Source organism: Chiloscyllium punctatum, chromosome 30 (assembly GCF_047496795.1).
Source record: "Chiloscyllium punctatum isolate Juve2018m chromosome 30, sChiPun1.3, whole genome shotgun sequence".
NCBI lineage: Eukaryota > Metazoa > Chordata > Chondrichthyes > Orectolobiformes > Hemiscylliidae > Chiloscyllium > Chiloscyllium punctatum.
In genome coordinates, this window is record NC_092768.1 from 45,133,322 (window position 1) to 45,160,225 (window position 26,904).

Consider the following 26,904-nt stretch of genomic DNA (forward strand, 5'->3'; position numbering starts at 1 on the left):
CCTTTGGTGACAGCAGATAAATATGGTTTGTTTAGTGTTGGGGGAGAGGCAGGTTATGTGTTACTGGTAATTCACGATTTGGAGATGCTGATGTTGGACTGGGGTGTACAAAGTTAAAAATCACACAACACCAGGTTATAGTCCAACAGGTTTAATTGGAAGCACACTAGCTTTCGGAGTGACGCTCCTTCATCAGGTGATTAGATTAGATTAGATTAGATTACTTACAGTGTGGAAACAGGCCCTTCGGCCCAACAAGTCCACACCGCCCCTCCGAAGCGCATCCCACCCATACCCTTACATCTACCCCTTACCTAAAACTACGGGTAATTTAGCATGGCCAATTCACCTGACCTGCGCATCTTTGGAGTGTGGGAGGAAACCGGAGCACCCGGAGGAAACCCACGCAGACACGGGGAGAACGTGCAAACTCCACACAGAGAGTCGCCTGAGGCGGGAATTGAACCCAGGTCTCTGGCGCTGTGAGGCAGCAGTGCTAACCACTGTGCCACCGTGCCGCCCACATTGTGGAGGGCTCGATCGTAACAGAATTTATAGCAAAAATTTGCAGTGTGATGTAACTGAAATTATACAATGAAAAATTGATTGTCTGTTAAGCCTTTCATCTGTTAGAATACAGTGATAGTTTCACTTCTTTCATGTGTAAATCACAAAACTTTTTTAAAAGTTGCATTCTCGGGTTAGCTGTTAACAATGGTGATAGCGAGACAATATGTTGAAGGTGTTAGCCCCTGTGTTCTCTGGCTGTGCCATGATGTTTAGATTGATTCTAATCTAAAAAGTGAGATAACAGAGTTCTACATGAATGCATCCAGTTTTTGAGCAAAGTGCAATGTAACTCTGCAAGTACAAATTCACCCCACAAAATATATGTGTGCATGTGGTTCTTTGTCTGTCTGTCTGTCTGTGTGTGTGTGTGTGTGTGTGTGTGTGTGTGTCTGGGGTGGGGGTTGTGAGTGTGAGAAAGTGTGTGTGTGTGTGTGTGTGTGTGTGTGTAGTGAGTGCAGAGTGTCTTAAGTCTGTGAGGGGGTGTATGTGTGGGAATTTGTGTGACTATAAGGGTGTGTGTGGGTGTCTGTGTGCGCGTCTGTGTGTACCTGTGTCAGTGTGTATGTGAGAGTGTGTGTGTGTGTGTGTGTGTGTGTGTATGTGTAGTGCAATAGTGATCACCTGAAATGTGACATGAACCCAAGGTCCCGGTTGAGGCCCTCCCTATGGGTATCGAACTTAGCTATCAGCCTCTGCTCGGCCACTTTCCTCTGCTGCCTGACCCGAAGTCCACCTTGGAGGATGGTCACCCGAAGGTCTGAGGCTGAATGTCCTGGACCACTGAAGTGTTCCCCAACTGGGAGGTAACCCTCCTGTCTGTTGATTGTTGTGTGGTGCCCATTCATCCGTTATCGTAGCCTTTGCTCGGTTTCCCCAATGTACCATGCCTCCGGGCATCCCTGCCTGCAACGTATAAGATAGACAACGTTGGCTGAGTTACATGAGTACCTGCCATGTACAAGGTGGGAGGTGTTCCCACGCGTAATAGTGGTATCTATGTCCACAATCTGACACGTCTTTCAGCGCCCATCGTGACAGGGTTGTATGGAATTGTCCAGAGAGCTGGGCAGTTTGCTACGAACAATGATCTGTTTGAGGTTTGGCGGTTGTTTAAAGGCAAGTAGTGGAGGTGTGGGGAAGGTCTTGACGAGGTGCTCATCCTCATTGATAATGTGTTGCAGGTCACAAAGAACATGGCGTAATTTTTCAGCCCCTGGGAAGTACTGAACAATGAAGGGTACCCTATCGGTTGCAGCACGGTAATTCACGGTTTTGTTGGAAAGTCCCTGTTCCTGAGACTGGATTGAGGATTAATACTGACTCTTGTGGTTTATTTAGTGTGCAATAGAACAGGTATGTGTTGTGTTCACAGTCGGAGATGGATTTGGAAAGTCCCTATCAACCTGACTCCACATTATACAGTCTGACTGACACGGTCATGGGATGTAAAGAGTACTGTGGTTACCACACAGCCAATCACAAATAGGAGTCATTAGTCACTGGGTAGATTAGGCTGGTGAAGGTTTGATTCTGGATATTTATGGAATGGAAAATATTAAAGGGCACAGCCTGTTGGCAGGCTATCTAATCTTTATAAAGTCTGTAGTTAACTGGATCTTACATCAGCTAATCACATCTTAACATAGCGTAAAGGAGTTTTCCTTGCAGTGTCTCTTTTACTTCAGTCAAACCTCCAAAACTTGTCTTTGGTGAATGATTTAATATTAATGGTTCAGACTGACCACTGCAAACAAAGAAGATGCTGAAGAAACTCAGCAAGTCTGGCAACACCTGTGCAGACAGAAAACTAAGTTAATGTTTCAAATCTGATATGGCACTTCTTCAGAACTCACCCAGAGATCTGGTCTAATTATCTGGCGGCATGAGACCAAATTCTACCTTAATTTAAATTCAACTGATTTAATAAAAAAATCAGGAATAAAAGAACTAGCAATAGTAAAGGTGGCAATAAAATACCAGACTGTGGTTTAAAAACTGCTGGTTTATGGGAGGAAATCTGTCATTCATATCAGGTCTGGTTTACATGGAACTAACAGTCCACACCAATACTGCTCTTGACTTCCTTTCGAAAGGAGCAACAACACCATGTAGTTGCATTGAGAATGACCTTTTCTTTCTACGTAGTTAGGGATGGGGAATGAATGCAGGTCTTGACCACAGCACCGCAATTCTTAGAACAAATTTTAAACATTGTGCAGTGACACAGAACACCCATGAGGCTGTCGGGACATGCAATGGCTCCTTGAAAGAGCAACGCAATACCTCTCCCTCCCTATTGATTGACATAACTTGTAGGAAACTAAGTCCCTAGCACAGGCATCTCCAAGACTTAATTAATCACGGCCCACCAATCAGTAATTGTGTTATAAATGTACTATTTATGTACACTCTGTTTTGTGTCAGTCAACCTTCTATCCCTCCTACATTACCCTCTACAGGATTAGCTTTAATTCTGTACAATAATGGTTAATGTGTCACCTTATCAAATTCTTTCAGCAGTCTATGTACAGTATTCTACAAGATCCCCTTTGTTCACATCACATGTTTCACCTTTAATAAACTCCACTTAAATTGATTGAACGTAATTTCCCTTTCACAAAGTATATGCTGATAACTTCAAAAAACTCAAGGGAATTGGAAGTAATGTGTTACAATGTCTTTAACGATAAATTTTAACATCTTCTTCATGACAGATATTAAGGTAACTGGCCTGTGGCTTCTTTGATTTCTCAATCCCTCCCTTATTGAATAGAGGAGTTCAATTTGATCCTTTTAATTCCAATGAAACATTTCCTGAATTGAAGCAATTTTGGAAAACTAACTATAATCATCTAAAATCTCCCCAGCAGTTTCTTTTATGACCCTCGGGCAGTTCAACTAGAGCTAATGACTGGGCAGCCCACTGCCCCATCAATTTGATCTGCAACTGTAATTTACTATGTTCCTCCCTTTCTTCTACCTGCTGATTTACAGGTATTTCTGAGGTGCTCTTTGTGTCCTCTATGGTGAAGACAGAACGAAAAAGTATTCATCTGCCATTTTTTATCAACTATTAACTCTCCATTTTCACTCTCTAGAAGACCAACATTCATTTTACTGACTTTTATCCTTTTAAAATATTCATAGAAATTCTTGTTGTCTATTTTTTACATTTCTACCTAGCTTCCTCTCATACTTCAATTATTTCTCCTGATAATTTTTTTCATTCCCTCTACCATTTATATTCTGTCTAATCACCAGCTCACCCACTCTTCCCCTCACAATTGTATGCTTTTGCCCTAAATCTGATTCTTTCTTTAATTTGTTTCATTGACCAGGGATGATGGGTTTCCTTTTAGAATTTATAGTAGGAACATACGTACTCTAAAGTTTTAAGTTAGTATTAAATTAGTATTTTGAAATTTCCCCTTAAATAGCTACCAAGGCTTCTCTCATGATTCTGGTCCCCAGTTTTCTGTCTCAGTTCATTTCAGCTGGTCCAGCTTTTAGACCCAATTAAGTTTAAAATACCCACTCTTCTCCCTTTCAGATTGGATGTAAAAATTAATCACATGATCATTGCACTTAGAGGTAGGTTAACTTGAGGCAATTAATTAATCCTGTCACATTAAAGAATACCAAAACACAGTTTACAAAGAAAAAAGAACTGCAGATGCTGGAGATCAGAAACAAATACAGAAGTAGCTGGACTGGCACCATCCGTGGAGAGAAAACAAAGTTAACATTTGAGTCCAGAGATCCTTATGAGCCAGAGGATGAAGTGGTACTGAGGGCCAAGGCAGCTTTGAACCAGATGGGGAGGGGGAGAGAGAGAGAGAGAGAGAGAGAGAGAGAGTTGGAGAGAGAGAGAGAGAGAGAGAGATGAAGAGAGAGAGAGAGAGATGAAGAGAGAGAGAGAGATATGGAGAGAGAGAGATGGAGAGAGGGAGAGAGAGAGGAAGAGAGTGATGGAGAGAGATTCTGAAGAAGGATCACTGCCTCTGCTTTCTGTCCACATATTCTGCCAGACCTACCGAGTTTTTCCATCAATTTCTGTTTCCAAGCATAGGATAACCTACTCTCTAGTTGGTTCCAGAATGAGCAGAAAATATTTGGGAAAAAGGCTATCATTGCCAGTCTGATTTTTTCTAATTTAAACATAGATTAATATGTTAACTCTATATTGGAAATGTTCATTTTGTACAATAATCTTTTATACCTCCTAAGATTATTGTTAGCCCTATCTCACAAGCACCCAGTATTCGTCCTTGTATACATGTCCTACATTGTGATAACTTTTAGGGAGTCTGTAGACATTTCACTCTCGTGACATCTTTGCCTTATTTCCTTTCTATCCTGATGTCTTGAACCAAGATCATCTCTAACCATTGCACTAATGTCACCCTCGATCATCAGTGACACTCCTTCACTTTACACCAGATAGCTATTCTTCTTGAATGTCATGTACTCCACAATATTCAGGATCCTTGGATCCTGCAGCCATGTACCTGTAATGACGATCAGATTATATTCGTTTATTTCAATGTCAGCTGTGAAACATAGAAAATAGCTGTGGTAGTAGGCCATTCCATTCTTTGAGCCTGCTTCATGAATTTGTTTACTTTGCTGTTAATGCTACATGTATTAAAATGCCTTTAATTTTACATTTTGTTTATCTTTGGAACATCTAGTCTTGACTGTTGGTGTGTACTTCATTTTATTCTTTCTGTCCCTGCCTACCAGTCTCTGAGCTTTAGTTCCTAAATTAATATTTTGCTGTATTGCCTTGACTCTATCCTTGATTTGTGATACTGGATTAGTGGTGCTGGAAGAGCACAGCAGTTCAGGCAGCATCCAACGAGCAGCGAAATCAACGTTTCGGGCAAAAGCCCTTCATCAGGAATAAAGGCAGTGAGCCTGCAGCATGGAGAGATAAGCTAGAGGAGGGTGGGGGTGGGGAGAGAGTAGCATAGAGTACAATGGGTGAGTGGGGGAGGAGATGAAGGTGATAGGTTAAGGAGGAGAGGGTGGAGTGGATAGGTGGAAAAGAGGATAGGCAGGTCGGACAAGTCAAGGAGTCAGTAACTGAGCTGGAAGTTTGAAACTAGGATGAGGTGGGGGAAGGGGAAATGAGGAAGCTGTTGAAGTCCACATTGATGCCCTGGGGTTGAAGTGTTCCGAGGCGGAAGATGAGGCGTTCTTCCTCCAGGCGTCTGGTGGTGAGGGAGTGGCGGTGAAGGAGGCCCAGGACCTCCATGTCCTCGGCAGAGTGGGAGGGGGAGTTGAAATGTTGGGCCACGGGGCGGTTTGGTTGATTGGTGCGGGTGTCTCGGAGATGTTCCCTAAAGCGCTCTGCTAGGAGGCGCCCAGTCTCCCCAATATAGAGGAGACCACATCGGGAGCAACGGATACAATAAATGATATTGGTGGATGTGCAGGTGAAACTTTGATGGATGTGGAAGGCTCCTTTAGGGCCTTGGATAGAGGTGAGGGAGGAGGTGTGGGCACAGGTTTTACAGTTCCTGCGGTGGCAGGGGAAAGTGCCAGAATGGGAGGGTGGGTCGTAGGGGGGTGTGGACCTGACCAGGTAGTCACGGAGGGAACAGTCTTTGCGGAAGGCGGAAAGGGGTGGGGAGGGAAATATATCCCTGGTGGTGGGGTCTTTTTGGAGGTGGCGGAAATGTCGGTGGATGATTTGGTTGATGCGAATGTTTGTAGGGTGGAAGGTGAGCACTAGGGGCGTTCTGTCCTTGTTACGGTTGGAGGGGTGGGGTCTGAGGGCGGAGGTGCGGGATGTGGACGAGATGCGTTGGAGGGCATCTTTAACCACATGGGAAGGGAAATTGCGGTCTCTAAAGAAGGAGGCCATCTGGTGTGTCCTATGGTGGAACTGGTCCTCCTGGGAGCAGATACGGCGGAGGTGGAGAAATTGGGAATACGGGATGGCATTTTTGCAAGAGATAGGGTGGGAAGACCCCTTGATTTGTGATGTCTACCAAGCTTGATACCTCGCCCCAATTGTCGAGTTTAAAGCCCTCTATACCTCCCTGTTTATATGATTTGCAAAAACACTTGTTTCTGCACAGTTCAGTTGAAAGATGATACAGCAAACCAATTTTCCTCAGTACTGTACTAGAATTGGTGTACAGTTATAAAAGAATAAACTAAAACAACAGATTTTACACTCTAATAGATAAGATGGCACTAAAAACTGCTAAAGTCTTGCTGCTGCTGCTGGAAGAAATATCTCATACAAAAGAACTCAAAAGCCAAGCTGACAGAACTGGCAAATAAATGAGAATTGGAACGGTTTGCCAAAAGGAAGGCAGCATTAATAATTGAAAGGCTAGCATAACGTTCGGGCTTAACAGAGATATGGGAGAGACAAGGCAATTCATCCAGGGAGACATCAGAATCAGTTCATATTGTGTTAGAATCAAAGCTGTTTCAGTGTGAGGAAAAAGATGAAAAAGCTGGAAATGGAATTCCAAACAGCAGAAAAAGATAAGGAAAGGGCATTAGACATTGTTAAAAGCTACAGAACAGAGAGATGGAATTGAAAAGGGTGAAATGAGAAGACCAGAACTAGAAATGTGCGAGACTCAGAGAAAAAGATAAATATTTTAAGTTTGAAATGATACAATTGAAAAAGGGCACAAAGTGAAGAGGGTTCCAAAGGGGAGACATGGTCATAAAATAAATCCTGGTCATAAAATAAATTCCACTCAGGAAATGTTTAAGACTGGGGGAAACATTGCGGAAGCATTCCTTTTATCAATTGCGGAAATAGCAAAACAGGTGAAGTGGCCAAAGGAAAACTGGACATTGCCTATGCAGAGCAAGCTGACAGGTGAAGCACAGGAAGTTATTGCTTCATTGTGGGAGAAGATTATAAAGGTTATGATGCTGCAAAAAAAAGATATAATTGTAAATATGATTCCGTCCCTGAAGCACACAGGCAAAAGTTTTGAAATTTACAGAAGCAACCTGGGAAAACTTAATTTGAAAAGGTTAAGCAGAGTAATTCTGACAAGTGGATGTAAGTATTGGAATTGAAACATTGCATAAAACTCTCAGAGATGTCATCCTCTTGATTGATAATGTGAATGAGATGCCCCGCCATGTCTCCCAATGAACCTCAGAAGTCTTCTTCACATAACCTACCTCAAATATTTATCTGAACATGCAGTCAATAAGACTCATATTTCTCAGCCAAGCTTTTTTTTACGCCTGGTCACTTGTAGAACAGATTGCTAATTCTAACACCGGCCAGCATACAGTCTCTTTAACAAATAACAGAAGTCAGTTTAATTGGCAATCAAAGCCTTACTGATCCTCAAAGAAGCTGGTCCACATATTGCAACTTGGAGAAAGTGAGGACTGCAGATACTGGAGAGCCAGAGTCAAAAACTGTGACTGACCTATCACCGTCACCCCCCACTTGCAGCCACCTATCACCTTCCCACGTAGCTTCCCCCCACCCCTCACCCTCCTATTTATCTCTCAGCCCCCTTGCCCTCCACACATTCCTGATGAAGGGCTTATGCCCGAAACATCGACTTTCCTGCTCCTCCGATGGTGCCTGATCTGCTGTGCTTTACCAGCACCACACTTTGACACATATTGCAATCACTTCATCAAACAAGCCTTTCTATTCAATGTCCCATTTGACCACTTCAGAAACGGTTTGTCACTTAAAGTTTCTGGGGAAATTACCCACCTGGGGACACTGGATAGAAGAACTGTCAAAGGGGCCACCCTGTGGATAGAATGTTATACCAAGGTATTAATCACCTGTTCAGGTAACGTAAACCTTCTTAAACAGAAACTAAGAATGCTTCGATGTTATTGTGATCTAAGAATCTAGTCAAAAAGAACTGGATTCAATCTTCTTGATTTATAGAGTTACACATTGCAAACAACCAACCAAATAGATTGTACCTGTTTGATAGGTGAGAAGTGAATCTCCATTTAATGCCAGCTGTATATAATGCAACAATTAATGTACAACTGATATCAGTGTTCCAGGCAGAATTCCTCCCCAATCAATGCAACATCAGACTTATATAAATCGAATATCAGATTTTCCAACATTTAAATGGGTGGTTAACCTTCAAAAATAATACACTGAGACACAATGCAAATCTGACTTTTTTTCTAGTGTTACATGAGTATCATTAACTGGGCCAGTATTATTGCCCATCCCCAGTTGCCCCCGAGAAGGTGGTGGTGAGCTGCCTCCTTGAGAAAGTGAGGACTGCAGATACTGGAGATCAGAGTCGAAGAGTGTGGTGCTGGAAAAGCACAGCCAGTCAGGCAGCATCCGAGGAGCAGGAGAATCAATGTTTCGGGCATAAGCCTTCCTGAACGCTTGCACTCCATGTGCTGCAGGTGGACCCACAATGCCCTTGAAAGGGAGTTCCAGGAACAAGAAGTCAGGAGGGTGAGTGGCTTGGAGGGGAACTTGCAGGGGGTGGTGATCCCATGCATCTACTGCCCACGTCCTTCTGGAAGGAAGTGGTCATGGGTTTGGAAGGTGCTGTCTAAGGATCTATATTTAATTTCTGTAGTGTAGACAGTACACACTGCTGCTACTGAGCGTTGGTAGTCATGGGAGTGGATGCTTGTATATACAGTGCCAGTCAAGTGGGTTGCTTTATCCTGGATGGTGTCAAGCTTCCTGAGTGTTGTTGGAGTTGCACCCATCCAGGGAAGTGGGGAATATTCCATCACACACCTGACCTGTACCTTGTAGATGGTGGACAGGCTTTAAGGAGCCAGGAGAGAAGTTACTCATCGCAGTGTTGATAGCCTCTGATTAGCTCTTGTTTATTTACATGGCTAGTCCAGCTCAGTTTCTGGACAATGGTAACCCACCCCCCCCCACGGTGCTGATAGTGAAGGATTCAGTGATGGTAATGCCACTGTATGTCAAGGGCAGTGATTAGATTCTCTTTTATTGGAGATGCTCATTGCCTGGTATTTATGTGGTACAAATATTACTTGCCACTTTTCAGCCCACACTTGGATGATCTCCAGATCTTCCTGCATTTGAACATGGACTGCTTCAGTGTCTCAGGAGTGCAATAATAAGTGAACATCATTCACTTGGCGGCACGGTGGCACAGTGGTTAGCACTGCTGCCTCGCAGCGCCAGAGACCTGGGTTCAATTCCCGCCTCAGGCGACTGACTGTGTGGAGTTTGCACATTCTCCCCGTGTCTGCGTGGGTTTCCTCCCGGTGCTCCGGTTTCCTCCCACACTCCAAAGATGTGCAGGTCAGGTGAATTGGCTATGCTAAATTGCCCGTAGTGTTAGGTAAGGGGTAGATGTAGGGGTATGGGTGGGTTGCGCTTCGGCAGGGCGGTGTGGACTTGTTGGGTCGAAGGGCCTGTTTCCACACTGTAAGTAATCTAATGTAATCCCTAATTCTGACCTTATGATGGAGGGAAGGTTATTGATCAAGCAGCTGAAGATGGTTGGGTCTTGGATTCTAACTCGAGGAACTCATGTTGAGATATTCTGGAGCTGAGATGACTGACCTCCAACAATCCATTTTCTGATGACTCAAACAGTGGAGAATTTGCCCCCAAATTCCCATTGTCTCTAGTTTTGATAGGGTTCCTTTGATGCCAGACCTGGTTGAATTAAGCTTTGATGTCAAGGGCTGTCCCTCTGGAATTCAGCTCTTTTGTCCATGTTTGAACCAAGGCTGTAATAAGGTCAGGAGCTGAGTGGCCCTGGTGGAACCCAAACTAAGTGTCACTGAGCAGGCTACTGCTGTATAAGTTCCACTTGACAGCACTTCAATAACTTCCAACACTTTACTGATGACCAAGAGTAGACTGTTTTTAAGATTAGATTAGTTACAATGTGGAAACAGGCCCTTCGGCCCAACAAGTCCACACCGACCCGCCGAAGTGCAAACCACCCAGACCCAATCCCCTACATTTACCTCTTCACCTAACACTACGGGCAATTTAGCATGGCCAATTCACCTAACCTGCACATTTTTTTGGACTGTGGGAGGAAACCCACGCAGACACGGGGAGAATGTGCAAACTCCACACAGTCTGTCACCTGAGGCTGTTGGGGCAGTGATTGGCCAGGTTGGATTTGTCCTGCTTTCTGTATACAGAACATACCTGAGCAATTTTTCATATTGTCAGGTAGATAGCAGTGTTGTAACTGTACTGGAACAACTTGGCTTGTGTTGCACCTAATACTTTAGTAACTCAAGTTCTCCATTAATGGACAGCATTGCTCTACAGTCAGTCTGGGGTTGATGTGGGTGAATAGACACTTCACGAAGTGATGAAGTGAGGTAACCAGTGGCTGGAAACTTGTGACTATAATTGTGAGTACACACAGGACAACAGTGATCTAAGGATTGGGTAGGGTTACATTTCATTGTGATTTCTCAGAGGCGCTGCGGGTTTGGAAAGTCCCCAGAAGTGAAACCATAAACGAGAAGTACACACAAAAAATAAATACAAACCGACTTAAATCCTGGTGCTGGCCGATAACAATCCAGCTTCCTGAAGAGTCACCTGTCTCTGGGTGAACTTATTGGGATAGTCTCATTTTTCTGTACAGCACGGTAATATCATGGCACCCTCTAGTACCACAATAATGAATTACTTCATACAACCGTGCAAAGGTGGGGGAAAGGATAGGATTTGTATTGGGAAGGTGAAATGGGGAAAAGTGAGAATGTGAAGATGTAGTCAGTATTAACATCATAGTGGGAAGGGAATTCACTCAAATACTCACTCCCTCCCTCACGTCTCATCCATATCCCACTGAATAACAATTACTGTGCCAGTGATACAAGGAAATGGGAAACTCTCAGTAATGGTTAGGATTTCCATAAATGTAAACAGAACCTCAGGTATATTCAGATTGACAAGGCCCTTGAACCACTTTGTATCCTGGTTTCAGAGCTCCAGCAAGACAGAGTTGCACAATGGCTCAGTGGCTAGCACTGCTACCTCACAGTGCCAGGGATCTAGGCTCGATTCCAGCCTCGTGTGATTGCAGAGTTTGCATGTCCTCCCTGTGTGAATTTCTGCTGGGTGTTCTGGTTTCCTCCCACAATCCAAAGATGTGCAGGTCAGGTCGGTTGGTTGGTTTTCAGGGAAAACGTTGGGGTGTCGGGGTATGGTTCGAAGGCTCTTCAGATCGTAAGTGCTGACTTGATGGAAAGTATGGCCTCTTCCCACATTGTAGGGATTCTTTGATTTCAATATAACTACCAAACCAATATTAAATATCTCCTGTGTTCTAACCTCAATGCCCTTCATCACTCCAGCTATCAGTGACATGATCCCAGGAACTGGGTCTTAGTGATGTTCATCATTTCAGTTATTTATTAAATAACCCACATTTCAGTAGAAAAACACACCATTTGGGAAGTTCTGTACACATTCAGGAATCCTTCACCTCTTTTTCTCTCAGAGTCTTTGGATTTCTTTACCCTGGAAGGCAGTGCAGGCTGGGTACTGTAGAAAGATTTTTGAATCTACAGGACATCAAGGCTTATTGCAGGCAGACAGGAGAATGAAGATAAAGGTAACTCTCAGATCTGCCATGATCCCATTGAATGGCTGAGCAGACTTAGGTGGTAGCATGGTGTTCTCTGACTCCTATTTGTTATAATCTTATTCTGCCTTTGTTCTTGCACTGGTTGGTACTGAGTACTCCCCCAGTGTTGTATCCCTACACCTGTCCTCACTACTGACAAAACAAGCAATTCATAGCCACGAACCTTCAGGAGGCTCTGTATGACTGTGTCAAAGGTGCAGCAATGAGGAAGGCGGAACATAAATGTTTAATTTGTGAAACTAAAATCTTAAGTCTCAAAGAAGGTGAGAAGTTGGAACTTTCTGGCTTGCACTCACTAGAACTAGGACACAAGACATATTTTTTTCCCCAAGTCTAAGGGCTGAAAATGTGTTGCTGGAAAAGCGCAGCAGGTCAGGCAGCATCCAAGGAGCAGGAGAATTGGCATTTCGGGCATGAGCCCTTCATCAGGAATGAGGAAAGTGTGTCCTCATTCCTAAAGAAGGGCTCACGCGTGAAACGTTGATTCTCCTGTTCCTTGGATGCTGCCTGACCTGCTGCGCTTTTCCAGCAACACATTTTCAGCTCTGATCTCCAGCATCTGCAGTCCTCACTTTCTCCTCAAAAAAAATAAGAGCCCCATTTTATCCATGATTTGGAGATGCCGATGTTGGACTGGGGTGTACAAAGTTAAAAATCACACAACACCAGGTTATAGTCCAACAGGTTTAATTGGAAGCACTAGCTTTCGTACTGTCGCTCCTTCATCGGGTGATGAAGATGAAGGAGTGTCACTCCGAAAGCTACTGTGCTTCCAATTAAACCTGTTGGACTATAACCTGGTGTTGTGTGATTTTTAACCATTTTATCCAGAATGAGAAGATAGTCCTGTTTGGGGCATCATTGGCATTGAGTATGCAGCAAGAACAATGAACTGTCAATCTTAGTTCTCAGACCAAGTAGGTGGAGTCTGATTGTGCAGGGAGTTGCCGGGGAATGCAGCACAGTCTCCATGACCTCTTCTCTCAAAATACCTTCAACTGGGTTTTCAGCTTCAATGTGGGAATTGGGAGATGGATCATTTCCCAGCATCATGATCCTGCCCCTACCCAGACAGTGGATTTTCAACAGAGGGAGCTGAGGCAGGAATGGAGCCAGGCTGGAACAGCAATACTGAAGGGGGATGGTTTAAGCAGAACTGGGTCAAATGGGCTATTCCAGATCTGTCTCGATGTCATCTTCATGTTGCAAGAAGTCCAAGCTCTCCACTGAAGGAAATATTACAGTGGGAACTCTGTATTCTGAGCACAGTGGCTATCGCTGCTGCTTCACAGTGCTAGGGACCCAGGTTTGATACCAGCCTCAGGCAACTGTCTGTGTGGAGTTTATACATTCTCCCCGTGTCTGCAAGGGTTTCCACGGGGTGCTCCAGTTTCCTCCCACAATCCAAAAATGTGCAGGTTAGGGGAATTGGCCATGCTAAATTACCTATAGTGTTCAGGGATGTATAGGTTAGGTGCATTAGTCAGGGGTAAATGTAGAGTTATTAGGGGAATGGATCTGGGTGAAAGTCTCTTCGGAGGGTGGGTGTGGACTTGCTGGGCCAAAGAGCCTTTTTCCACACTGCAGGGATTCTATGATTCTAGTTATTATCACTGTTTATCTCATTGTTGGATAAATGTTTGATATCCCTTTTAAACTGGCCCAGCGTGAAGTGAACCTCAGTAATATCACAATCATCCTACATTCCCAAAACTTGTTGCTCTGCTGCCTGAGAAAACAGAATACTGATGGTCTGCTGATCCAGCTAGTGTCTGCATTCACCTGCTTTCTATTTTATGAACATGTAGCAGGTCGCAGCAAGCCAGCCTGAATCCACCTTCACATCCCCAGCATCATGATGTCGCAATCCACCCTGAACATCAGAATCCTCTGCATCTGAGTCCTTGCCCTTCTTCCTAATCATGCACCACTTCATCCTCCAAGGATACAGGGCCTCCTTTGTTGACCATCTCATTCAGCAGAGCACTCCGCTGCTGTGCAGTGTTGTGTAACATGCAGCACATACCAACCAATCTGGATACCCAAGATGAATATTGCATTGGTGCACCAGAGTGTGATCAAGGCATCAAAATCTCCCTGAGTAGGCCTCTGGTGTACAGTCTGTTCAAAGAGTGTCCTGGTGTCCAGGTTATCCTTGCTGTAATGTCCTGGGATTCAGTTTGGAATCCTCACAGGAATGTTTGAAGGCAACTCCTTAGCGGGTAATCCTTGTCACAAGGAGTCCCACTATCCAACAGAGGGGTCAGGTGAAAGTGCAGAGTCAGCCCGGACTCCGTGTAAAGGGAGCTGAATGGCAAGGATGCCTAATCCTGTAGGAAACTCTGGTAATGGTCACACTCCTGCTGAGCACTGATGGTAGACTGTCCTGTTAATGAACATACTTGCTGAGTTCTTCAGGGCTCCTGTGTTCAGTCTATAAAGCCCTGGCCCCTTGGGAAGCCAGCTACTGATGCAAAATCCATTGCCCTGTGAAGCTGTATCTTTTGAAAAAGGCTGATCCAGTCAGAGACACTTGCGAAGAGGACATCTGTAACTACACGGATGCTACAACGACTGGGATATCCCACACAGCTCAACAAACGAACCCTCAGATGAACTTGAGTTGAAGACTTCATGGGCCACGGTAACAGTGAATGCTTCCTTGGGAGAGCCTGTCGCTAGGGTGTTTCTAAGTGCTAATTCATCATTAAGGCGGCTCAGACGTCTCCAGGAAAGTGAGCCTGCTGTGGTGGGCCAGGTGCACAGAATACTCCTGCCACTTTACCTGGACCTTGGCCCCTGGGGCTAGTTTCCTCGCAATGCATGGCACTTCTGTGGCATTGCCTTAATGCCCTGCATGTGGAGGGTGCAGCATCCTTGTTCAGTGCTTCAATTTCTGTCCTAGGGTGGCAATTTGCAAGTCGGGTGCCTCTTTGGTGGCAGATATTAAAGTGGCATCTGAGTTCTCATGGAGTTTGCCCCCCCACCTCTTCTCTCTTCTCCCTTCTCCCTACGTAACTCCCATACCTTCCAGCTCACTTTACAGCAATGGCTTGGTCATGCACTTGATGCATTCCGGAACCTTCCTGCCAACTGATAAGTGGTCTGCCATTCCATTCCTGATGGTGCTTTGTTGTTGTGGTTAGAGACCGCACATTGTTGTCACAGTTACAGAATGATACCTGCTTCAGCTGTCAATTTAGCAGGGCACCCGACAGGCCTTAGGTTCTTTTGTGAGCTGCTGGAACCCCTGTGCCTTGTCAATAAAGTCACCATAGTCTTACCAGACCATAGGCTGCTATCTCACAAGAGACAGAGAGAGACAATTGGCGGTGGTTTAAAATGAGGTGAGAGAAGGAGAGACCTTCATGGTAACCTCAACCTGTGCTGGAATTGAACCCGCGCTGTTGGTATTCTCTGTATCAAAAACCAGTTATCCAAAGACACAGGTAAAGTTCTGGGGACAGAGGTTCAAATCCCATCATGGCAAATGGTAGATTTTGAATTCAATAAAAATCTAGAATTAAGAATCTAATGATGACCATGAAACTATTGTCAATTGTTTGAGAAACCCATCTTATTCAGGGAAAGAAACAGCCATCCTTACCCATAGCCAATATAGTTGACTTTTAACTGTCCTCTGAGGGCAATTATGATAGATAAATACATGCTGGTCTGACCAGCAGTGCCCTCATCTGTGAATGAATTTTAAAAAACTGAGCTAATCAACTCCCTCAGATCACTTTAATGCGGATAACCAGTACCAGAAATGGGACAGTGAGAGAGTTCTAGGTGGTGCCCCAGCCACCACGTTTGACCCAGTTTGTCCCATCTGGGGACTGAAAACTCCAGCCCCTGATGTAGACAAATCTCCCCTAATGTTTGTTCCTGGGTTCCTGGTAGAAATTAATTCTCAGAAAAGATTTACAAGAATGTTGCCAGGGTTGGAGGATTTAAGCTATAGAGAGAGGCTGAACTGGCTGGGGCTGTTTTCCCTGGAGCGTCGAAGGCTGAGGGGTGACCTTATAGAGGTTTATAAAATCATGAGGAGAATGGATAGGATACATAGACAAGACTCATCCCAGGGTTGGTAGGGTGGGGGGAATTCGAGAACTAGAGGTAGGGTGAGAGGTGAAAAAGATTTAACAGAGGCTTACGGGGCAACTTTTTCCACACAGAGGGTGGTACGTGTATGGAATGAGCTGCCAAAGGATGTGGTGGAGGCTGGTACAATTACAACATTTAAAAGGCATCTGGATGGGTATATGAATAGGAAGGGTTTAGAGGGATATGGACCAAGTGCTGGCAAATGGGACTAGATTGGGTTGGGCTATCTGGTTGACACTGGATTAGTGGTGCTGGAAGAGCACAGCAGTTCAGGCAGCATCCAACGAGCAGCGAAATCAACGTTTCGGGCAAAAGCCCTTCATCAGAACGTTGATTTCGCTGCTCGTTGGATGCTGCCTGAACTGCTGTGCTCTTCCAGCACCACTAATCCAGTATTTGGTTTTCAGCATCTGCAGTCATTGTTTTTATCTGGTTGACACTGACAAGTTGGACTCAAGGGTCTGTTTCCGTGCTGTACATCTCTATGACTCCTGCAGGGGGAGACATTGTAAAGGCACTGTGTGTGACTGAGGCTGAAGTTTAAGTTAACATTCTGCTGGAGTTTCAGCCCTTAGTCATAGAGTCATAGAAACGTACAGTATGGGTACAGACCCTTCGGTCCATCCCGTCTATGCCGACCAGATATCCCAACCCAATCTAGTCCCACCTGCCAGCACCCGGCCCATATCCCTCCAAACCTTTCCTACTCGTATACCCATCCAAATTCCTCTTAAATGTTGCAATTGTACCAGCCTCCACCACTTCCTCTGGCAGCTCATTCCATACCCGTACCACCCTCTGTGTGAAAAAGTTGACCCAAAGACAGCTGATGGTCAGTCAGGCTGTGATCAGATTGGTTTATGGATTGATCTCAACCACTGACACAGCAATTATAGACATTTTTAAATAGTACCAGCTGGTCGGGGAATTTTCACTCTGACATGTGGAGGAACAATCAGCATTTCCTAATCACAAGCTGCAGCAAAACACATTATATTGAAATACTGGCATCATCACAGTCACTCTTATCATTCACTGAGACACAGATATGGTTTTCAGATGCTGTACAAATAAGCATTGTGCAATAATGCATGAATCTAAATCAAATCTGATACACATTCTGTTCCTGCCCTGGGAGTATACAGGATCTGATCATTGCATGTGAATACCCTGTGTTCAGAAGGGGAGGGGAGTCTGACAGTAAACAGTGTCAAACCAACCAGAATTTATTACCAGGATGAAGGAGTGAACAAGACCAGTGTCCTCACCCTTATCTTGAGGCTTGTTCTAATTTGAGAAGATTGGGTAATGCTGACGGCAGAGGCACTAACTAAAAGCAGAGTCAAGATTAGAGTGGTGCTGGAAAAGCACAGCAGGTGCCCGAAACGTCAATTTTCCTGCTCCTCGGATGCTGCACCACTCTAATCTTGACTCTGATCTCCAGCATCTGCAGTCCTCACATTCCTACCTGACTACCTAAAAGCAGTATAGTCCCAAACTGTGAACTCTAACTTTTCAAACATTGTGAGATTATGATTGACTTCAGTGACTGACTCTCTAACCCTTTGTTTTAACTTTATTTTCTCTGCATCTATAAAAGATGGGAAAGGAGAAGGCAGCAAAAATGGCAGATAGGTTTTAGTTTCCAATTTCTCAATATCCTGAACTTTCAGAGTTAAAGCCCAATGAAACATTGGAAACTGTATTTCTCTCTATAGAGACACTTTGATTGAATCAAATAAAGTAAATGCAAGGGTTTCAGCTTGGAATATGAAATAGAAATGGAGGACAGCAGGAGACATCAGAAACAGAGTAAAACAGAAACTGTTTAGTCCTACAACACGGAGACAGGCCCTTAACCCAAACTGGTCCATGCCGACCAATATGTCCACTTGCGCTAACCCCATTTCCCTGCACTTGGCCCACATCCTTCCAATCCTTTCCTATCCATGTATTTGTCCAAATGCCTTTTAAATGTTGTTAATGTACCCACCTAAACCACGTCCACTGGCAGCTCGTTCCATATGTGTACCACCCTCTGTGTAAAAAAGGTGCCCCTCAGGTTCCTTTTTATTCTTTCCCCTCTAACCTAAAACTGATGCCCTCTAGTCCTCGATTTCCCAACCCTGGGAAAAAAACTGAGTGCGTTCACCCTATCCATGTCTCTCATGATCGCACACACTTCTATAAGATCCTCCCTCAGTCTCCTACACTCAAAAAAGGAAAGTCCTAGCTTGTCCAGCCTCTCCCTATAACTCAATCATTGAGTCATGGTAACATCCTTGTAAATTTCTTCTGCGCTCTTTCCAGTTTAATAATATCTTTCCTATAATAATCCAAAAATATCTATTCAGAGCATATATCTATCTCACTGCAATTCTTTCTCAAATAAGAAAAACGCAAGTCTCAGAGAAATACAGAACAGGTTTGAATTTCACCTGGTAACAGCTGATGGAGGAGATCTCGATTGGTGATTGGTTTATAAATAATACAATATCTGTCAATTACCAAGTAATGCTCACTACAGTCAGACAGAAACTGAACTTCGTGCAGAGGGAGAGAGAGAGAGAAGCACACTCACAACAGACTAAGAGCTCTCCAGAAGGTGAAATCTGGTTACATCTGCAAGCAGAATGGAAGCTGGATGTTACATTACTATATTAGTGCTGGTTTTACTTCAAGGAACCTTGGCTGTGAAATGTGAGTTATAAAACTGTAAAATGTAATGATATATGGATATTAATATATGCCATGACTGGGCTCGGTATAGTGTCATTAATTGTTTATTAACTGGGTGCTTAATTACACTCAAGTATTGGTTATTAACTGGGGATAAAATGATTGTTTTGGTTTCAGTGTGGTAATAGCATCTCTTTCAATTGGGGCAATTAATTGGTTATGAGTTCCAAAAGTGGTATAACATACACAATAATAACAATGAGTTCTTGTAAATAAAAACTTGTAAGTGTATAAAAATGTGGCTGCATTATATTGTTTACTGCCTAGGTATTTGTGCTGTAGGGCTTGGTTACTTCAGTTGGATAAACAGCAAGCTTATGGTTCACAATAATCATAGAATCCCTACAGTGTGGAAACAGGCCCTTCGGCCCAACAAGTCCACACCGACCCTCCAAGAGTAATCTACCCAAATTCATTCCCTCACCCTAATACTCTAATGTTTGCCCCTGCACCTAACACTACGGGCAATTTAGCATGGCCAATTCACCTGACCTGCACATCTTTGGATTGTGGGAAGTAACCCACGCAGACACGGGGAGAATGTGCAAACTCCATACAGACAGCCACCTGAGGCTGGTATCAAACCTGGGTCCCTAGCACTGTGAAGCAGCAGTGATAACCACTGAGCCACTGTGCTCAGAATACAGAGTTCCAACTGTAATATTTCCTTCAGTGGAGAGCTTGGATTTCTTGCAACATGAAGATGACACCGAGGCAGATCTGTATTAGCCCATTTGACCCAGTTCTGCTTAAACCATCCCCCTTCAGTATTGCTGTTCCAGCCTGGCTCCATTCCTGCCACAGCTCCTTCTGTTGAAAATCCACTGTCTGGGTAGGGGCAGGATCATGATGCTGGGAAATGACCCACCTCCCAATTTCCACATTGAAGCTGAAAATCCAGTTCCCAGATTTTTATTTAGCATGGCCAACTCACCTAACCTGCACATCTTTGGACGGTGGGAGGAAACCGGAGCACCTGGAGGAAACCCACGCAGACACTGGGAGAATGTGCAAACTCCACAGTCGCCAGAGACTGGAATCGAACCCAGGTCCCTGGCGCTGTGAGGCAGCAGTGCTAACCACTGAGCCACTGTGCCACCCTCAATAATGCCAAAAGCAATGGCTTAATTTGTGATTTGGCTGTTGTAAATCAAAGTCTTATCTAGTCACCCTTCCCCTCTGTGTGGAAGGTAATCACAAACCACCACGGACAGAAACAGCCAACAAAACACCTTCAGGTAAAGCATCAAAAGACAATGAGCTAAGATCCTACATTTGGGAAGAACATGCGTGACATCAGATCTGAACCATACCATTCACTGTGTGTAATTTAGACTGTACTACAACTTGCATTTAAATAGTGCCTTTTACACAGCACGATGACCCAAAGGTATTTCACTCAATATAATCAGAGTAAAACTTGTTTCCGAGAAGGAATTGCTATAAGGGGTGATCTGCTTGATGAAAGAATTGATTTTGAAGGAGATTTCCACCAATGGTTGGAGGGATGCAGATTTGTGAGGGGATTGTTAAACTGGAGTAGGTTACAAAAATAGGGAATAATGAAGCCATGAACTAATTTGAATACAAGGATGAGAAGTTTAAACTTGAAGCATTGCCAGATGAATCAATGCAGATCAACAAGTTCAGGTAAACTGAATTTCATGTGAGTTTGGATCCAGGCAGCAGACGTTTGGAAAAGTTCAGATTTTAAAGGTGGAATGTGAAGTGAAGAAGCTGAAGCAGGAGAAGTTCCAGAGATAGAAGTGGACAGTCTCAGTGATGGAGAAGGCATAGGATTGGAAGATCAGCTCTGACTTATGTAAGACACATATCTGTGTAAAGTCTGGTTCAGCCTCAGTGTGTGGTCAGGAATGGGAATGGAGTCAGTAGTCAGAAAATTATATTTACATCACAGACTGAAAATAATAGCTTTGATTTTCCTAACATTTAATTGAAGATGATTTCTGGTTATCCAGTTCTGGATGTCGGACAGGCAACGTGACAAATCAGAGATAGTGGTAGGATGGCAAAGAGGTGTTGGTGAGATTAAGCTGCAGGTTGTCAGTTTACATGTGGAAATTTAATGCAGTATTTTAGGGTGATGTTGACAAGGAGGTGCACATAAATAAGAGGAATAAATCACACAACAGGGTACCATATATCACACAGAATCCATCATTCAACCAAATGAGCAATGTTCTACTGGAGTTCATTTCATCCCTCCTTCTATACTTCTATCCCATTCTCTCTCATATACTTAAGTAGCTTTCCTTTAAATACATTTATCCCACTCACCACAGCAACCCCAGAGGTAACAGTGTGGGACACCATAAGATAATTAGACATAGAAGCAGATGTAGGCCATTCAACCCATTGAGTCTGCTCTGTCATTCAATGAGATTGTGGCTGATCTGATAATCCTCAATTCCTCTTTCCTGTATTTCCCCATTACCCTTAATTCCTTTGCTGATCAAAAATCTAACTCAGCCTTGAATACACTGATTGCCTCAACAGCCCTCTGCACTAAAGAATTACACAGATTCACATCCCTCAGTTAGTCAGTGTCTTCCCTTATTGTGATACATCTAAATCTAAAATTTAGATTTTGGAAGATAAAGTCCTTTGAGAGAAAGGGACAGGAAGTGATGAGAAGATTCAGAGACAGGTTGGAGTTGGGAGGCCTTGACATAGCTCCTAAAAACTGTTCAACATCTCTCCAGCCATTAGCTCTGCTCACAGGTGACAAGATACTTGGCATAGAAGAGGTTGAATTTGTTTGTTATGTTTCTGCCATTAAGTTAAATCTGAGTTGCAAATGTTTCACGCTGACAGTGAAGAATCCAGTACGTAGTAGCCGCACAGTGTATATTTTATATGCCAGATCTGTTGGAGACAAGAGGATTGGTTAGCATATTTCAAGCAGGAATTGCTTTTGAAATTTGACTGACCTCCATTTATTGACCTTAATATCTGTCCTAGCTGTACATCCTGTAACATCTTACAGTGCAAGGATAGATGATGGTAATTTTTATTGACTACAATTATACAATACTGGACAGAAATCGAATAGCCAGGTCCTGTCTCCATGGGAAAAAAATCTTTTGACTTGGAATTAATAATAAAACTCGAGGTTAACGCCAGTCATATCAACAAATATCGACTTGTAAAGTCAAACTATGTCAAAGTTGCAGTATTGAGCAATAGTTTAATTCTCACTGAAAACTTCATTGTGTAACAGTGCTTATAAAATAACAGTTTGATGCTTTTATCATTGATGCTGAGCTGATACCCAAACTCAACCTAATTCTAGTTTCATCAAAGTACCCATCTCTGTTCAACCTCAGCCTCAATACCCATTAACACAGGCCTTCAACATCTGCAAACCTGATTACAGTAAAATCCACTCTTCACTGTCTGTATTTCATCCAAAACTGTGCTGCTTGCAAGCTATCCCCGATTAACTCATACTCTCCTCTCATGCCTTTCCCATCAATCTTCACTGGCTTCCTGACACCCAGTGCATTCATTTCAACATTCTTATCCTATCCATACATCCTCCACAACAATGACTCTACCTCAGCACTCTCAATCAACCCTGTTTCCACACACACCTCTTGCTTGCTTATCAGTTTCTTTGCAATCTTCTGCTTCTGCTCCAAAGTTAACAATGGCCTGAAAAATATAGGAACATGATGGATGGAAACAAATCAACACCCATCTAATTGTAATTCCACCATCCTGGAAGTGATAACAGAGTTATTCACTAATTATAATATACTAGCCTGCAACAGAACCAAGTGCAAGGAAAACTCCCAGTTGTGCAGAGATTTGGGATCTGTTGGCTCAAAGTCACATGTTCCTCTTGTATGGTTTTAGGGGTGTTGAGATATAAACACCTTTTACATAAAAACTCATTTTGAATTTTTATTTCATAATAATGGGATCTCCATTTGTGATCAACTTAACAAGGCAAAAACAACCAATATTTATCAATCAAGTAGAATTTCTTAAGCAAGGTTTTATAAATAACAAACAAACAGTGAAGAGAACACAAAAGTTTCTCATTCTTCAAGGACCAGCATAGGAAGGGGAAGAAGAAAGGATTTAGGTAGGATGGTGCGGTTGATGAGAAATGGGATAGGTTGAGAGGGGCAAGGGAAGATGGGGGAAGAGACAAGATGGGGAAAAGGGGATGGCAAAGAGGATGAGCAGGAAAGGGGATGGGTGGGAAGGGGAGAGGGGATATGCGGGGGAAGGGTGGCAATGTGAGCAGCTCAGACACACTCATTCATCAACAATCTACCATGCAGTTCTGGCCTCTTACCTGCCTGTGTAAAGGGGCGAATGTTGAAGGTAGTGGATAGAGTGTTGATCAATGGGCTGCTTTATCCTGGATGGTGTCAAACTTTGAATGTTGGTGAGGTGACATTCATCCAGGCAGAGTGGAGAGTATTCCTTCCTAGCTTGTAGTTGGTGAAAATAAAAGGGATCATTAGCAATCTGGCTGTGCGAGGCCCCTTATGAAGAGTGAACATAATTCTTCATTAGGATGGATAATGACAGCGTCAATTCTAAGATGAGAGTCCTGAATCTAAATAAAGGAAACTAAGATGACATGAGGTACGAGATGGCTACAGTAAGTTGTGGAACCATACTCAAAGAGATGATAGAGGGTAGAAAATGGGAAACAAGTAAAGAGTGCATTGATGAACTGCAACAATTTTTCTTTCCTGTCTGGTACAAAATGGGAAGATGGCCTGGCCATGACTAGCAAGGGAAATTACAGATAGTATTAGATCCAAGGAAGGGATGTACGAATTGGCCAAATAAAGTAGAGGAAAAATACAGTACAAGAATAAGCTTGCAGAGAACTTACAGAACTAATTGTAAAAGCTTTTATAAGTGCATGAAGAGAAAAAAAATTGATGACAACAAATATAAGTTATTTACAGTCACAAATAGGGAAGTTATAATGGAGAACAAAGAGATGGCAAACTAATTAAATACATATTTTGATTCCATCTTTACAAAGAAGGACACCAATAATGTCTCAAAAATGTTGGGAACATAGGGTTTTGTGACAGGGAGGAACTAAAGAAATCAGTATTAGTGAAGAAATGGTGTTGGGAAATCTTATAATTAAAGGTTGATAAATCCTCATGGCCTGATCATCCATATTCCACAATATTTTCCATAATGGCCCTGGAAAGAGTGGATTCATTGGTGGTCATCTTTCAAAATTTTGTAGACTCTGGAACAAATCCTATGGATTAGAGGGTTGCTAATTATTCAAAAAGGGAGGCAGAGAAAAAAAAAAGGGAATTAGAGGCTTAGCCTGACATTGGTAGTTGTGAAAATGATGGAGTCAATTATCAAAGATTTAATAAGAAAGTGATAGGATTGGACAGAGTCAAAGATGTATGAACAGGAAATCACACATGATAAATCTATGGAGAGATGAGGATAAAGTTTGCACTCAGAGGATGGTGGGAATCAGTATGAAAGGATGGTAGAGACAGAAATCCTCTAACATTGAAAAGTATTTAGAAGCACGGTGCCAAGGCACACGGGCTGTGGGCCAAGGGGGGAAATTAAAATTTTTGATCATTGTTTTCAATTGGTTCAGAATTGTTGGGCCTAATGGCCTCTTTCTGTGCTGTTGCTCTCTATGACTTTATGACTATTGGAATTCTTTAAAGAATGTAACTAGTCAAATTGATCTGCAGATGTGAATTATTTGGACTTTCAGTTGGCTTTCAATAGTGTCCCACATAACAGATCAGTGTGTAAAATATAAAGTGCATGTGATTGAAGAGAGAGTACTGACATGGAAAGAGAACTGTTTGGTAAATAAGAAACAATGGGTAGGAATACAGTGTCATTTTCTGAGTGGCAGCCAGTGATCGCCAGGGTTTAGCAAGGTTAAGTGCTTGGACTCCACCTATTCACAATATATTTTCTTGATTTAGACAAAGGAACTAAATGTCCATTTCCAGGTTTGCAAATGATACAAAGCTCAATGGAAGTGTGGACTATGAGGAGGATGCAGAGATGCTTCACTGTGATATGGACAAGTTGCGTGATTAGCAAATGCATGGCATGTAAAGTTTAATGTGGATTAATGAGAAGTTATCCACGGTGGTAGCAAATGCAAGAAGACAGACGATCATCTGAATGGTGACAAATATGGAAAGGGGTTAGAAACTAAGAGACTGGGTGTCCTTGTGTTCATATTGCTGAAACTAAGTGTTTCAGTGCAGCAGGTGGTGAAGACGACAAATAGTGTGTTGGCATTCATAGTGAGAAGAATCGAGTCCAATATCTTGCTGCAATTGTACAGGGCTTTGATGAGACTATACGTGGAATATGTGAATAGTTTCACATTCCTTACTGGAGGAAGGATATTCTGACTATGGAAGGCATACACAATGGTTTGCCAAACTTATTCCTGGACAATAAAGACTGACAATATGAGTAGAGACTGGATTGGTTACAATTGTATCATTGGGTTTTAGAAGAATGAGGATCATAAGGATCTCACAGAAACCTATAAAACACTAACAGACATGGTAAACACAGGATGGATGTTCCAGGTGACTCGGGAATCCAGGACTAGGTGTCACAGTTCAAAATTATGGAATAAACCATTTAGGACTGAAATAAGGAGAAATCGTTATTTTGCTGGGGTGGCATGGTGGCTCAATGGTTAACACTGCTGCCTCACAGTGCCAGGGACCTGGGTTCAATTCCTGCCTCCACAGACTGTCTGTGGGGAGTTCGCACTTTCTCCCTGTATCTGCGTGGGTTTTCTCTGGGTGCTCCGGTTTCCCCTCACAGTCCAAAGATGTGCAGGTTAGATGGATTGGCCATGGAAAATGCAGGGTTATAGAAATTGGGTGTGATGCTCTTCAAAGGGTCGGTGTGATCTCGATGGGCCAAATGGCCCGCTTCCACTGTGAAGGGATTCTATAAGACAATGAAATGTCTTCACCCAGAGAGTGGTGAGCCTGTGGAACTTGCTGCCACAGAACGCAGTTGAGGCCAAAACATTGAATGTTTTTATAGAGTTAGAGTTAGTTTGTAGGGCTAAAGTATCAAATGGTATGGAGAGAAAGTGTGAACAAATTACTGAGAATGATGATCGGCCATGAGTGCATTGAATGGTGGAGCAGGGTCAAAGGGCTGAATGGCCTACATTTTCTCAGGATTTTCTATGTTTCCTTGACAGGTTTTGGGAAGTCAGGAGCTGAATTAATTGCCACAGAATTCCCAGTGGCTGACTTGCTTTCATACCCAAAGTATTTAAGTGATTAGTCTAGTTCAGTTTCTGGTGAATGGATATTGATTGTGTGATGGTAACATCATTGAATTTGTTCAGTGGGATATTTAATTATCCAGCACCATTCACATAGTACCATGGATAAGGCAGGATTTCAGATCTTACACTGGTTCCTCTTCTGTGGGATATTGCTTCGTTTTGCCTGTCTTCCATTATATTAAAGGTAAATCATTGTAGGTTATAAATACATTGTTTAATATGTCTATCTTGGCTAATTACTGTCATACAGCATGGTCCAACCAGTCCATGCTGACCATAATCCCAAATTAAACTAGGCCCACGTGCCTGCGCTTGGCACATATCCCTCCAAACATTTCTTATTCACGTATTTACCTAAATGCCTTTGAAATGTTTACCTAAATGCCCACCCCGTAGCCCAACACTTCAACTCCCCCTCCCATTCCATCAATGACATGCAGGTCCTTGGACTCCTCCATCGCCAGACCATGGCAACACGACGGTTAGAGGAAAAGCGCCTCATCTTCCGCCTGGGAACCCTCCAACCACAAGGGATGAACTCAGATTTCTCCAGTTTCCTCATTT

The 26,904-nt window shown here is 43.2% G+C and overlaps 1 protein-coding gene and 1 long non-coding RNA gene across 3 annotated transcripts in view; one reads left to right on the forward strand and one right to left on the reverse strand.

Moving 5' to 3' along the window:
* Nucleotides 1-209: 209 nt before the first annotated feature.
* The window catches only part of LOC140455485 (uncharacterized), a 28,762-nt gene continuing 2,067 nt past the window's right edge, over nt 210-26,904 (reverse strand). The window contains exons 2-3 of one of the 2 annotated variants that reach the window (XR_011952873.1): nt 23,347-23,481; nt 210-1,473 (exon numbers count right to left, since the gene is read on the reverse strand). This is a non-coding gene — a long non-coding RNA (uncharacterized lncRNA). Of the gene's footprint in view, nt 1,474-23,346; nt 23,486-26,904 lie in introns of both variants that reach the window. The other variant, XR_011952872.1, reaches the window with a different exon arrangement.
* The window catches only part of LOC140455484 (H-2 class II histocompatibility antigen, A-U alpha chain-like), a 61,341-nt gene continuing 53,262 nt past the window's right edge, over nt 18,826-26,904 (forward strand). The window contains exon 1 of the mRNA XM_072550419.1: nt 18,826-18,980. Within this exon, the coding sequence (XP_072406520.1) occupies nt 18,914-18,980 (67 nt within the window). The 5' untranslated portion in view covers nt 18,826-18,913. The remainder of the gene's footprint in view (nt 18,981-26,904) is intronic.